This window comes from Hippoglossus stenolepis, chromosome 12 (genome assembly GCF_022539355.2).
Source record: "Hippoglossus stenolepis isolate QCI-W04-F060 chromosome 12, HSTE1.2, whole genome shotgun sequence".
NCBI lineage: Eukaryota > Metazoa > Chordata > Actinopteri > Pleuronectiformes > Pleuronectidae > Hippoglossus > Hippoglossus stenolepis.
Genome location: NC_061494.1, coordinates 16,853,917 through 16,868,886, shown reverse-complemented (window position 1 = coordinate 16,868,886; position 14,970 = coordinate 16,853,917). Strand labels below are relative to the sequence as shown.

At 43.2% G+C, this 14,970-nt stretch overlaps 2 protein-coding genes across 3 annotated transcripts in view; both read right to left on the bottom strand.

Annotated features, from left to right (window-relative positions):
* Positions 1 to 141: 141 nt before the first annotated feature.
* On the bottom strand, positions 142 to 7,363 carry dhx32b (DEAH (Asp-Glu-Ala-His) box polypeptide 32b). The gene is made up of 11 exons (XM_035172313.2): positions 6,850 to 7,363; positions 6,578 to 6,771; positions 5,667 to 6,042; positions 5,347 to 5,583; positions 4,589 to 4,682; positions 4,359 to 4,508; positions 3,457 to 3,648; positions 3,230 to 3,370; positions 2,851 to 3,041; positions 1,998 to 2,188; positions 142 to 1,426 (listed from the first exon to the last, which is right to left on the bottom strand). Exons 1-11 carry the CDS (start codon positions 7,123 to 7,125, stop codon positions 1,258 to 1,260), a joined length of 2,211 nt encoding a protein of 736 aa, XP_035028204.1. The 5' UTR covers positions 7,126 to 7,363; the 3' UTR covers positions 142 to 1,257.
* Positions 7,364 to 10,000: 2,637 nt separating this feature from the next.
* The window catches only part of adam12b (ADAM metallopeptidase domain 12b), a 79,983-nt gene continuing 75,013 nt past the window's right edge, over positions 10,001 to 14,970 (bottom strand). Inside the window, exons 22-23 of one of the 2 annotated variants that reach the window (XM_035172311.2) lie at positions 13,471 to 13,637; positions 10,001 to 11,837 (exon numbers count right to left, since the gene is read on the bottom strand). In XM_035172311.2, the coding sequence (XP_035028202.2) occupies positions 11,786 to 11,837; positions 13,471 to 13,637 (219 nt within the window). In that variant the 3' untranslated portion in view covers positions 10,001 to 11,785. The remainder of the gene's footprint in view (positions 11,838 to 13,470; positions 13,638 to 14,970) is intronic. The other variant, XM_035172312.2, reaches the window with a different exon arrangement.

Genomic DNA, 14,970 nt, shown 5'->3' with positions numbered 1-14,970 from the left:
AATCTTCATAGCAGAGCTGCGCATTCATTGATTAATTCAGTCAGCCCTTCCTGCTCACTTTCTCTCTTTCACACACACGCACACAAATATTATCATCAGACACATCAGTAAATTCATAAGTAACATCATTTGGTCTTGGCGAACAGAAATGACGAGTGTGTTTATTTGTATAAAGAGCAGGGAAGTGGTCACAGGAGACGCATTCAGGGCACATTTTAATTTTACTTTTAAAGTAAAAGCTGCTGCTCTCCCTGCCTTAAGCTTTGGAAGGACGGAGAGGTGCGTAGGCTTTTCCACGTATGTACCTGGAAGAGCAGGGAGGCCCCAGAACAGAGTGAAGTGGTCCTGACTGACATAACACAATAGCGTAGAGCTGTCCACTTGTGATTGGATCTGTCAAGCTGGATGTTAACACAGATCTTAACATAGTTTCTAAATGTTTCTTCAGAAGCATCACAGAATACTAATGTGCTCTCGGGCTAATACGACACATCAGATCAAGCTTCAGTGGAGGAGTTTTATTCAGATTTTTGGATAACAAACAAAGTGCAATCTAACTCGCTGGGCCGTTATTTCAGTTTATTTATCCGGATATTTAAACAATGTCAACACGTACTGTGCACAGCTGCTTTGCCTTGAAAAAAGCTTTTCAGAGTGATGATTTTAAGTGGGTCCTGGCAGCGGCTCCTGCTGCACAGAGGAGAGGACATGATGTTTTTAATACAGTGTCAGTGAACTGGGTCACCCTGCAGTTACCGAGCTGTATCGACACCAGATGGAGCTGCAGGGGGACGCAAACTGTCCCTGAACCTCATTAATCAGGCTGGACCACTGCTGAGGGTGACTGACCAATGGACAGTGACTGAGGGGAAGATGTGGAGCAACAGAATAACTCAAATGGAAACCACATCGGAGTACAATAAATAATAAGTTTAACATTTTAAGTATGAGAAAATTATTATTAGAAATTCTGTTAAGAGATTGTTCTGTTGAATATGATTTAAATACAAACATATAAACAGATGCTAAAGAAAGCAACATAAGAACTTTGTGTAACTGGCAAAGAAAAATATATATAACATGATATTGTGACAAAACGGCGGTGCAAAGATGAAACTACAAAAAAGATCTAATGAAAGTATACGATTGACTCAACAACTACCCAGGCAATGTGATTCTATTCGGTGTAGTGCAATAACTGGTTACTGGTAATACAGGTTCTTTCATCACCACCCCTGGGAGCAGTGGTTCGGTCCGTCACTGTACAACACAGCGGTCACTGGTCCGGTCCTCTTGCGGTGTCTCCTGGGAGGGTGAAGGTGTCTCCTCTTGGTAATGAGAATGGTTCAAAATGTTCTGCAGGATGTCTTTGCTCTCGCTGGGCGGCAGGTTGTAGAAGAAATACTGCGGTGCCATTTGAATGAACCTGGCAGGAGAGAAGACAAAGTTTAAAAGTGTGTCAGAGGCGGTTGTGTTTGTGTCAGCTGGATTACGCAAAAGAAAGAAACCGGAAAAAGGGGTGGATCCAGGATTCAATTTTTTTGACATTTTCATCAATTTTGCTGCAGATATTTCAAGTCAGGCATATTAAGAAGACTGATATTTATGAGTGTGAGCAGTTTGGTGCAGCTTGGTTGAATTCAAGGGGTCTGTCCTCTTCTGATGCTATTGATTCACACATTTTGATGATGTGGAGCCTAAGAGAGCATGACAAGCGGGGCTTTCTCCTCCTCCATTAAGCTGCAGCTTCACATTCCCAGGCATCTGTGCAATCCGTAATCCCCTCTCCAACCCAGAGAATACTAGAGAACAGGGATTAGGATTCCTCCCTCCACAACCAGCCTGACTAGTCCCTGCTCAATTGAGACTGATTAAATCTGAAGACACGAGGGTGGTCAACTGGACACTGAAGTCTAGATAACAAAACTGTTTGATCAGACACATGAATGCAAACAAGTGCACAACTTGAACAAAGCGTTACCAAGGCTGAGACTTACTCCTCAGGTGTAATGTGGGTGGCGGTGCGGAGGCAGTTGTCCTCGGAGAAGGAGTGCTCATGGAACAGCACCCAGTCAGGCAGGCCCAGCTTGGGGTTCTTGGCTCCGTATCCAGACAGAGGATGAATCTGGGCTACGTGCTTATGGGTCATAATGAAGTAGTTCCCTGATCCATCGACATCCCGCGCCACCTGAGGGAAAACACACCCACACACAGTCAGATGGATTCCAACAACCTAAGAATACTTTAAAAAAAGCAAAAACAGACAGGAGCATCTAAAATGCTGTAGAGTCATACTTTTTGATATCGCCTTGAAAATGTGAAAAAAGCCAAAACATAATAGACGACAAGAAAAGGCTAAATTCTCTGAAGCAATATACTTAAAACGTTGGAAATAGTTGAGGTGAAATATAAATACAAATACTGAGAGAAGCTGGAGTAGCAGATACAATTGCTGAGTGAAGTTAAAGTACCTGCTGAAGTGTATGTGCGGTTAAGGCTAAGTCAAGGTTCGAGCACTGAGAGCAGCGGGAGTGTACTTGATAAATTGAGCTGAAGGTTTCAGGGAAAGTGGAAGATGTCAGTTGTCAGTTGAAGAGTAAGAACTGATAGTAATTAAAGATAATTGTGTATTAATTGTAATTGATATTTCCTGTAATTGTATAAGTGGAGGTTAGAGACTAACGTAGTTGAAGTGTCAGTTGACATGTCTCTGGATGGGTGAGAGATGAAAGTAGTTGAAGTGAGAGTTGACTCGATTCAATACCGAAGTTTGAAACTGAAACCGAAGTTTCAGTTAAAAGAGCTGAACTGTCAGTGGAAGAGTGGCACAGTAAAGTTTTGTTCTCTGACCTGCATGAAGAAACCTGCCAGCAGGGCTCTCTTCACATTGAAGGTGTTTCTTCGGGAACCGAACGCCGGCAGCGAGACGGGCAGCTCGATCCTCTTCAGAGTGTCGATGAGCTCCACGCGAAGAGCGTCAGCCATCAACAGAGATGTGTGGTTCAGGAAGGAATCCTGACACCACTTCTCAACGCTACAGTCTAGAGCCACACAGGGAAATGTCCAGTATTATTTTCAGAATAATATGTTGTGGTTATTGCAAAAAAAACTATAATTACATTGCTTAAGGCCAAGAAGCTTGTTTTGCTACAATGATCTTTATTTTCTCGCTGATCTCTGTTTTGTGTGTTTCTATGCAGATGATACTCTCTTAACTATGTAAACTCACGTGGATCCTGCTGAGACCTTTTAAAGGCCTTGAAGATATTGATGAGCGTGAAGTGGTCTCCCTCCGGGTGCTGGAACTTCAAGTGGCACTGGTTCGCTTCTGGCTTCAGATCCGCGGAGGGAACCACGAAGCAAGAAGGTGCTGAAAAATCAAGCATGACGTTTAGAATTCACAGTTTTTTGATAAAAGTACAACAGAAAACTTGGCTTTGCGTCTGCACGTGTTACCTGCTAGCATAGCAGCGATGATGACCACCTCGCGGACACAGTCAAACTCACAGGAGGCGAGCAGAGTCTTGGCCATTTGGGGCTTCAAGGGGAACTCGGACATGATGATGCCCATCTCAGACAGGTTGCCATCATTGTCCAGAGCTGCCAGGTAGTCCAGCTCCTCCAAAGCCTGCATCAGGCCTCCAGGATCTGAACCAAATCCAGCAGAGAACCAGGTACATGTCTTTATGAATGTATTTGTATCTAAACTAGGAGATTATTTATTCATGCAAATACATTTTGAGTAAATCTGTGAGGGATTATTTGTCTGTTGCCATGCTGTCTAAACTCTAATCCAAAGCAGTGACCCACTGGGACAATTCAAGTATACTGGCACCCTAGTGTGTACACTCGCAATGAAAAGGCAGCAGCAGCAGATTAGGATTTTATAATCCCCACCAATATCTGAAATGCATCACTATGCAAAATTAAGTCTTTCGTGGTACACAAGGGATTTTCTATCCAATAAACATGTTTTTTCCGATGAACTCACGAAGAAAGAAAATGAGGCCTGGACGAAAGAAATCCACCATGTCCCCCTCCACACACCAGCCCTGTGACTACACTCTAATCAACTAATGTGAGGTTCACTGTGTGTCTGTGGGTTTGAGTTAGTGTGGATGAATAAATCCGCAGAAACAAAGGAACGCAGAAGCAGGTCAGCTCTGAAACGATGCTCGTGGAACAGGAGCTGTCAGTTCAGCTGAGGCACGGCTCGCTGCCCTCCAATAAGAACAAGTTGCTGTCCAGTGCAACAACAGGGAACCGACTGACTGAACCATTGGTGTCATCGTCTCCGAGGACAGGGACTTAAAGAATATTCCCTCTGTATGTCTCTCATCACTTTATATAAATCTCACCCGGCCTGTCGATGAAGTCGCAGTGGCCCAGCCCAGCGATCTCCATCCTCTTGAGGAAGAGCACAGTGGAGGTGATGTCAGACTCCATGATATGTGGTCGTGCCTCCGCAGGAAGCTGTCTGTCCTCTGGGTACAGACAGAAACACTTGCCTGCAGGACAGAGAGCTCATTTTCAGACAAGGTGTCAGCAGAGAATTGGCAGCAAGAGATTTAAAAGTCTATTTTCTCACCTGTTGGACCCGCGAGCTGTTTGCGGCTCTCGGCCTGACCCGTGCTGATTGGCTGAGTGATGACCGAGTTTGTTCTGATCCTGGGGTTATAAACCTGCAACAGCATCACACTGAGCTACAGATGTCGAATAGAACTGAGCACACCCACTAAAAACAACATGTATCTGATTTTTCAGGTAACTTCTGTCTTCTTTAGCAAAATTAAATTTCAACTTACATATAAATGCATCAGCAATAAATGAAATACATAAAACAATATATATAATATATGATAGTCAGAGGTGGTACTTTCAATAGATTTAGTTGATAATAACCCTTTTTCAAATTTTGTTAAGTTGCAGCCTGATGCTTAAGTAGTTTAAATAATATTTGCCTCATCATTCCACATTCAACAGCCCATAATAACAAAGTCGAAGGAATTTTTTTTTTTTAGCAAATTCATTAAAAAGGAAAAACTGAAGAATCATATTGACATAAGCTTCACTCAGCTCTTAATGGAAACATCTGGATTTGGGGACATTCTTCTCCGCAGATCCTCTTAATGCTCTGAATACTTTTTGAATGCACTGTAAAACTTTGGATGTGAGATTTTCTCTTATCCGCTCTACTTGAGTAAAGTATCTGAATACTTCTTCAACTATGAGACTAAGAGAGATTTAACCAAATATATAAACAAATCTACACGAACATCAAGTGCCTGATCTTTATGAAAATACTTTAACTCTTATTCAAATGACAACACATAAGGACTAACTTACAAATCGTTTCTCAAGCCCGGCATCAATGACAAATCTTATGGAGCTAACAGCCCAGAAGAAGTCCTCGTTCGGGCTGGATGTGAGGAAGACTCTGCGGGTGCGACCTGTCTCCTCCTCCCCCTCGAGTGGCAGATTCCCAGGCTGACCGGGGTGCACAGCAACAGGCAGGAGCTCACCCAGGTCAGGGGGTGAGCTTTGCCCCTCATGGCTCAGGATGTCATGAGCCAGATCTATCTCCTGGTGGAGAGTAAACAAAGAGTAAAGTCAGGAAAAGACATATCCACAGATTGTTACATCCATCATGTGGTGCTGCTTCTTACCTGTGCCGTCACCAGAAACACCACCACATCTCCCTCCCCCTCACACCGGTGGATCTCCAGCACCAGACGCAGAGCGGAGCAGAAGTAGCCGTCACCTGTGCTGCTGTACACCACCTCCCCTGCCCCGGGGCTCTCCAGGCGGATCAGAGGCGCGGCCGACCCGGTGAAGTGGGCCAGCTGCTTGGGGCCGGGCTCGTCCGAGGTGAGGAGGACCACGCGGAGCTCCGGCCTCTGCAGGGCGACGTCCTTCAGCAGGCCCTGCAGCACGTCGGTGGCCACGGTCCTCTGGTGGGCCTGGTCCACGACCACCACGCCGTAGTGCTCCAGCAAAGGGTCCGACATCATCTCTCTCAGCAGCATGTCATCAGTGCAGTACCTGAGGTGGGTGATCAAACAATTCGTATATCCAAATTCATTAATGCCTGGAATAAATCAGCAGGTTTGTTTTGATTGGAAGCCTCTCGGCTGGAACAGCTGAGCGATATATTGAGGAAATCCATTCAGCGCTCCTCAGAATGGCATCTTAATGAAAGACACTTTGTCTACACTTCAGCTTTGCCCCCATTAGTGTAATTTACTCTGATAATTAGTCTGGGGAGTGGATCCTTTCGCACTTGGCTGATGCCTGTTTATCTTTTCTCCCCCCCCTCGATGTGCCGAGTTTCTTTTTTCCCCCAGCTGACTTATGGAGGGACCCAGATGAGGGAGAGTGACATATGTGCACACAGGGAACCCGGCAGCTGTGGAGGGGCCCCTTGAAAAGAGGAGCCCCCCCCACCCCCTCAAGCCTTTTGTTCCCTCCTCCCATTGAGAATGAGAAAAGCGGCGGGGGGGGGGGCGATTTAGCTGTGGTGTGATGTGACGAGGCATTGCTGCAGGGGAGAAAGTAGGAAGAGCTGCTGTAAACGTACCTGAGGACGGAGTCGTTGGTGCAGCACGTTTCCAAAGGGATGCTGTAGCCCACTTCGTGACCAATGTTGACGTCCATCTCATCCGCCACCCTCAAGGCCAGATCTACGGCCTGCTGCGTGTCGACCTGGGTGCACACCACCATGCCGTGCTGGAACCGGGCTGACAGGCAGAACTCGGCACACCACTGGGGAATCTGTTTCAGAATAAGAGTTTGGATATCTCAGTCCGCTGACGCATGAAGGAAATGTGATACATTTGCCGCAGTACTCACTTGAGAGCTTCTCCCACTTTTAGCGGATCCACTGACAACGACAAACCGTCCCTTGGCCAGAGTGTCCATGAATTCAGATTTTGCCTTCCACACTGGCAGCTCTTTTCTTTCCTTCAGCAGTTTGTAAAACCTAGAGGAGTACGGCAGTCCGTCAAACTGATTGAGCTCCAAGATGTCATCATAGTCTTTGTCCCCTTGACTCAGGGATTCTGCGTCTGAGCACAGCTTCCCCTCAAAATAGTCCTCTCCTGATAAACTGGTGACGTCCCGCTCCATCACAAGCGAGCTCCCGGTCTCTCCAGCATAGACTTCATTTACAGATCCGCGGGAATGAAGTTTTGGATGCCTCCAGCTCTCTGTAAACTGTTGGACAGCTCACACACACACACACACACACGGACTCTGCGAGTGAAGCCAAATGAAAGGACTCACCAGGCGGCCGGCCCAGTGTTGTCATGTGGCCATTAATCCCATAGAAATCCAACACACACACACACACACACTCACAGGGTGGTGTGAGAACAAAGATAGATGGGCAGGGACTCAGAGGGGTCTGGTGTTTAAAACGGGAACTGGCTCACACGCAAAGGCCACAAGCTCCACATAAATGCATTTATTTATCAGCTGTGGCTTAATTCAGTCATTTAGAAATTAATTATGTCAGTGGTTGACAAAGTGAAACGACTGAGGGCTACATCCAAAAAACAATCATGACTCTGCCAGAACATGAAAACCTGTTAACGTTGGCACAAACTCCGCCAACAATTTTTCAATCATTCCGTCAACAGAAAACAAATATGTACGTCGCTAACAGTATTAAAGTGATATTTGAAAAGTGGGCCTGTGGATATATAAACCATCTATTTGAATGGTTTATTGTTTCTTTCACTGGACACTTGGCAACAATGGGACAACAGTGGTTTATATTATACTGTATCATAAAGTGAGCTGGGAACAGATTTCACATTTGTAATTTGCTGCCTGTTGACAGCAGGACTCTGAGCAGGTGCTAACAGCGATTTAGCTCCGTACCTGAGAATAAACTGACACGTGGTAAAGAACTAGCTGAACAATCAATTAGTTTATCAACAGAGAAGAAATCGACTGCTATTCTGACAATTGATTAATTGTTTTAGTCGTTTGTTTAGTCAAGTTTCTGGGTTTGAACTTTCTCCCCTCATGTGATTTTCTCTGGACACGCTTCCTTCCTCCTCGAGGCCAAAGACGTGCAGTTATAATTTCAATAACCCTGTAATTGCTCATAAGAGTGAGAGTGAATGCTTGTTTGTCTCAGTACGTCAGCCATGGTGTGATAAACCTGTCCGGGGTGAGCTCTGGTTCCAGCCCCCCCACAGTAATAGATACACTGAGGGAAATATTCTTCACATTCTCAGATCCCAGCTTCTCAAGTCGTAAACCAGTAAACTCAGTGTCTTTGGTTTTGGACCCTTGAAGACACCAGTTGGATTCTGAGAAGTTGTAATTGACATATTTTGACACTTCAGACACTGGATGATTCACTGAAAAAATGAAAAAGAAAAATCTTCATTTAGTTATCCATCCAAAAATAAAAGTTAGAAAAGAAACAATCGTTCTTTTCTCATTCTGTTGGTTGCGTTGATCCAGGGTGTAAATATGACACCACTGCAAACAGCCATGAAGTTAAGTTTAATACTGACAGAGCTGAGAGCGGATCTGGTAACAACAAGCTAAAAATACAAAGGAGTGGTGATAAATATCTGTATTGAGAATTTTTATCATCGACATTTTTTATTCCAGGACATGTTTTCTTTTTGCTTAAACTTAATTTACGAGCTAAACAGTTTTTTCTTTACGGTTGTGTGTGTGTATTTGTGTCAGCAGCGTGTTTTAAGTTGATAACAGACACTGATATATACTTAATGATTTTCTTTCGGTGTGATAATGAGTAAGAAGAGTAATAAGAGTTCACTTCTTTACGGACGGTTTCAGGTCAGAGGTGTTTCCTGTGTCTTCATTCCTCCTCAGTCAATCTAAATTGGTGGAGCTGATCCCTAATCAGGACTAAAGGACAACTTGACCTGGTGCTTTGATTCAGGACATTAGGGCAACGTAACAAGATCAAAGCAGGGAGGTGGATGAGCTTCAGCTTTTGTAATGACCACTGTTGTTCGACAGGGGGCAGTGTTGAACAACGAGCCTGCTCTGGGAGAGGAGACCTGAGGAATGAAGTCACAAAACACCACAGTAAATCCTACACTAAGTCATTAAGATGCTTTTCTTGACATAATTATTTAGTTTTCAGAAATTAAGAATCATTGTTTGTGAGTTGCTGCTTATTTAAAATCAGGCTTAGCAAAGCATCTCAGTTTTATTGTTGTTTTCTCGTTTGTCTTCATACGTTATTTGTTGTTGTTCATTGGATTTATGCTCGATTGTGATTTATGTTCAGAATTTTCAATGTAAGAATCCTGCAGATGATCAGGATCCTTGTTTCTCTACAGTCCTCTTCAATTCTATCAAGCTGCCCCAAAATTGCACAAACTCATCAGTGGCCTAAATGATGCCCGACTTTTTTCATCAAGGCCTGATCACAGATACTGGACGTGAATATGCAGAATCTGTAGGGGCAGATTTTGGGGCCTTCTGGTTTCTGTTTCTATTTTGACCAATCAGGTTTGAGCAGGCTTTGTCTGGTTGCCCGTGGGTAAACATGTGGAGAGCAAAGGAGGCAAATATCCATCACCTTTCAGCTTTTTAATTTATCAGCATTCATATGCAGAGCTGTTAATAGAGATTAGCCAACATGTCGCCAGGACCTAAAACACCCAAAAAAGTATTACTGTTATTTGTGATAAAAGAAACTATTCAGTTAGTCGATTGGCTCCGAAATGTTTCCCTGGGTAATAAGTGAAATTGTCAAAAAATGCCCTGTTTCGCAATGTTAAGAAAGTGAAAAACAATCTGGGATTCGCTCCATAATTGAATGGGTTCTTCCCTGACCCATATCGCATCCTTCCACTAAGTTTCGTGGAAATCCGTTCAGTCGTTTTTGCATAATCCTGCTAACATACAAACAAACAAACAAACAATCAAAGCAATGGAGAGGGGAAAAAACATAACAAACAAACACTTCATTATTTATCAAACAATGAAACTTTTATCCTTATGATTTTGATTTATCATAACATGCTTAGTTTTAAAAAGTTTCTCTCAAAGCAAAGTGAGAATGAAATGAAAACCACTTGTTGTAAACAGTCATAAAGGCAGTTTTATTTGGATCTGACTCCATCGATCAAATCTCTCAGTTTAAATGTTTTTTCTCAAACATTCGTCTCTGGCCGACAAGTTTACAGGGAGAAACGTTTTATAAATCGTGTTTTTCATCCCCCTGTGAATGAGGGAACGGCCTCAAAGTATTTCTTCTATCACTGTGCTTGTAAAAAGAACATAAAAAAGAAATGATGACTGACTTACAGTATTTACACTTTACAATGGCTTTTAAACATGTTTCACTTATGCAAATTAACACAGCACAGTTAGGATTTACAAATGGCATAAACATTTAACGACTAACTGACACGGCACTCACAAATATTTTTTCCAACAGAGAGCAGTTACTCTGAACCGTTCGACACACGTACACGTCCAAAACAAGAGAAAAAGCATTTACACTTTTATAGACAAATGGAAGGCAGGTATGCATTATCCAAAGTGAACACTGACACAGGGGGAAAGATCTGTAACAGCCGACATCCCTCCTTGGTAAAACAGCAAGTCAAACAACAGACAAAAACAAAAGAAATCAAGGAAAGTGCCAAACTCAAAAGTGCAACGGCGAGCTCTGAATCTTAAGAACGATGCTGCGGACGCATGAGTCCTCACAGCTCAGGACTAACGCAGCCGTACAGAATTCAAACGGAATGTTGTGAAGGCAAAAGAAAGAGAGAGAAAGACGGTTAAGCTTCTCGTTGGACGCGGTCGAGGGAAGTTCTTGGAGAGCTTGCGGCGCTGAAGTCATCCAACTTGGCTCAAACGTAAAAACACAGAACACCGAGTTAACGTCGAATGATTTGGTGTTGGTGTAATTCTCTGGCACACAATCAGTCAGTCGAATGTGTTGAGGCTCTGCAGCGTCTGCCAGTATCAGGAGAACGTGTCCAGCGTCCAACACGTGCAGCGCGTCACATGTGTGTAAAGAGCTTTTCCCGCGAGAGTGAACTTATAAGGAAATAAAGGAGAATGAGCGTGAGGCTGTAAAATTAGCTGATCCTAAAATAAAAAAATAAAGTCCAAGGCTTTAGATGATGATAAAGTTGCTCCTAGAAAACTGTTTGTTATATTTAATGCAAGGGGATAAAAAAAAAGATACGATTAAAATCTATTCTTTAGCACCATGGTGGCATGGATATAAAAGATGGTTTTAAAAAACGGAAATAAATGACACTGCTCCACGGGCCACAAGCGACACTAACTACTTGCTGAGTTGTGCTCCATGTCCCTTTATCCTCATTTAAATCCAACACCGACACTTCTTTCTATTATTCAAGCAATTTCACTGGTTATAAAAAACATCATATATTTCAGCATTTCATTTGAGAAAAACAAAAAGTATAAAAATCACCAACGAATGCAAAAGAAATATCCTAAACCGCACCATGTTTTCTCTACTTCTCCTCGGGGGGAGGGGGGAAAGATAGTCGCTCTTTGTGCACAAAATGGTGATACTGAAGTTAAATAGTTAAATAGATAAATAGTTCATTGGTACCTGAGCGAGGACAACAAAGCACCTGTTAGAGGCGTAGCACCGAGGTGGGATGTTCGCCCCCTTTTCCTTAGAAACTCCGTGACACGTCCGAATGTCCCAAACGTCCGAACAGAGTCTCAGTGATTAGTGCAAATCGAGAAAAGTCTCCACGTGAGGAGAGTTGATCCACTCGTCCGTGACGTCCGGAGCTCAGCAGTCCTTGTGAGTCTTTGGTGGTCTGTAGGGCAACACCGGCACAGGTCTGCAACACAAACATCATGAATAACGGTTCATGACCGACGTAATCACATGCTCCATTTTGAATTGGCTTTGAATTTTCCATCATTAGACTAAACTTTCATTACCGTGACTAGATCTATGTTTTTAGTGGGTTGTTACTGTTAGGGATAGTTAGGATTAGTTAGTGTAGGTTAGAGTTAGGGTAAGTGAGGTTAAGGGTTAGTTAAGTTTAGCAAAGGTTATTTTGTTGGATGTGAAACCTGCTGCAGATGAATTTGGGGCAATAAAGAAAACCTTGAACCTTCACGCTGTCTGAAATACAAATTCACATTGGATGATGCAGGATGTACTGATGCAAAATGTATTTTTCCTAATCTGATTTCATATTTTGGTTTCATCTTTGCTTTAAAAGTCACGATGTAGTGTTTTTGTTTCACTTCCAACACACAACTCTGATGGATTACAAGAGGCTGCAGCAGAACAAGGTTAAATACAGAGAGATATTAAATGCATGTCTTGTTCCCCTTATGAAGAACAGTGTGATAACAATAAGTTTATTATCATCACAAGTGGATTAATACAGAAGGAATCACTGCACATGAGCCAATTTTAAGATGTTGAGGAGGTTTTTATTCTGAACATTTAAACTCGAATAACTGCAGCACCAACCAGTCAAGTTGCAGGAATACGGTCTCCCAGCTGAGTTAAAGTGTTGAATCATGGCCACAGAATTGATTTTTGCAGAAAATCAAACTCCACAGTAAAGTTGACATTTTAGCTTTTAGAGATGAAATGTCACCACTTTATCATTTTAGACATTTGTGGGATATTTTGTCATAATTAGTGTGTTAATTCTTGAGCTATGGTCAAGAACATTTTCTGTGAGGTCACAGTGACCTTTGACCTTTGACCACCAAAAACCTAACAAGTTCACATTTGAGTGTAAGTGAACATTTGTACCGAACTTAAAGTGACTTCCCTCAGAGCGTTACTGAGATATCACTCACGAGACCAGAACAGAGGAACGGACAGATGGACAACCCCAATGCTCGGAGGCATACTTTTCTTTTTGGTATGTTGGCGCAAAAGATGTTAAAAAAAACTCTTGTTCAAACAGATCAGTGCTCCAAAGTGGAACGATAAAATTATAAATACCACGAACAAAACTGGAAACATATCATGTGAGCAAACAGGAGTTTACTGAGTCACGAGAGGCTGATGAGAAAATCTGTTAGGGGATGAATTAGTGAGAAAAGGAAGCAAGATTCAAATGTCATTCGTGCACAATGGTCACTATTGGTCATTAGGATTGGACTCAACTTGCTGTGACGCAGCGTTTCATGGAATGAATTTATTTCAATTCAATTGTATTTTATTTGTTTAGCACCAAATCACAATATATGTTATTTCAAGGCACTTAACATAGTCAGGTCCAGACCTCGAATAGAAGACACTACTTCCTCTCTGCCATCGCTTCATCATGCAGCACTTAGTTTCTTTCTGTGACGCTCTTAAGAGGAAATAAAGCTGCACCTAACGTTTAAGTAATGGACACAAAAGTCTGGATGACAAATCACCATCACTTTAACAAGCAGAGGAAGATAAATGATGTCTAGCTGATGTTGTGTGTTTCACCACTGTCATGGTGCACTGACCTGCTGGGTAAAGGGATGGTCGGTGGAGGCCTGGGCACAGTGGGGATGGGTATGGGGCGGGGTCCGGTGCTCGGGATGTGCACCCCCCCACTGTGACCCAGCCGGGAGCTCCTCCCCAGTGGGTCTGCAGGTAGAGGTTTCTGAGGTGGGCGGGGCTTCTCAAAGTCCTGCAGAAGAGGAAAGAACACAAACCTCAGATTCAGTCCAATCAATTTGCTTCAAGACATTAATCTGAACAAACAACACGAAGCACATTCATCTTATCTGGAGACACATGAACAGGAACCTGAGTCACCTCCCATCTCCCTTTGAATATGGATTAGCCGTATAGACGCTATCAGGAGACATGAGCAGACACGTTTCACTAGAGGGCACTGTGTTATCAGCAGCTTCTCTGAAGTCCCACAGCTAAGATGAGACGAAGCCTAAACCACCACCTCCTCCTCTTCCTCCTCCTCCTCCTCGTCTTCAACACGTCTGTGGCGCCGCTGTGCGAGTGCAGGAGGTTATCTAGATGTGGTGCCATCATGTGTTACTAATCTACAGCGAGGAGGCGAGGCAGTGATAAACATCTGCTACCAGGAGGCTGGCTACTGTCACACACACACACACACACACACACACACACACACACACACACACACACACACACACACACACACACACACACACACACACACACACACACACACACACACACACACACACACACACACACACACACACACACACACACACACACACACACACACACACAATCTACCCACGCCCTCCCTGACCACACACAGAGGAATACATGGACAAACTGAAAGTCATATTCACACAGAGGGAAAATAAAGTTTCCCACATCATGGTTGGGTAAAACTTGAAGGTTTAAAGATTCATGTTCGCAGCCAAGTTGTGACTTCACCTCCAAAAGGTTTGGTTGTCCTCACTCTAGTCGAGGTTTAGGGACAGAGGATGTCACACCTTGTATTAATTGCCCTAAGAGGCAATATCGGGAATGGAATTCAGGCTATAATATGAATAAAAGTTGATTTGAGTGATTGATTGATTATATTACAGCATGAATATGCTTTAAACATGTTTTCAGTTTATGTAAAAACGTACCGTCAACCTATCTGAACACTGTTTTTCGAGATTCAGGTCCCCTAGTTCTTCACTCACATTCTGAATCCCCAGAAAAAACATTCTTGTGAATTCCAACCCGAGCTGAGCCCTATGATTTCCTCGATTACAGGCACGTGCAGTGTAAAACCAACATGACCGAACCCGACCTGGCTTTCCACACTCAAATGTGAAATACATCCAGCAAAGTTATAAATGGATATAACTTGAGACACAACATATTTCATCATCATATCACACCATACTATAGTTTATGCCTACGGTAAAACAACAATTCATTAATGTCACATAATATTTTTCCTCTGCAGAGAAAAATAACAGTTTTTTTAGGGACACAACATTTGCAGAACTCCGTGGATACAACCGCCTGAA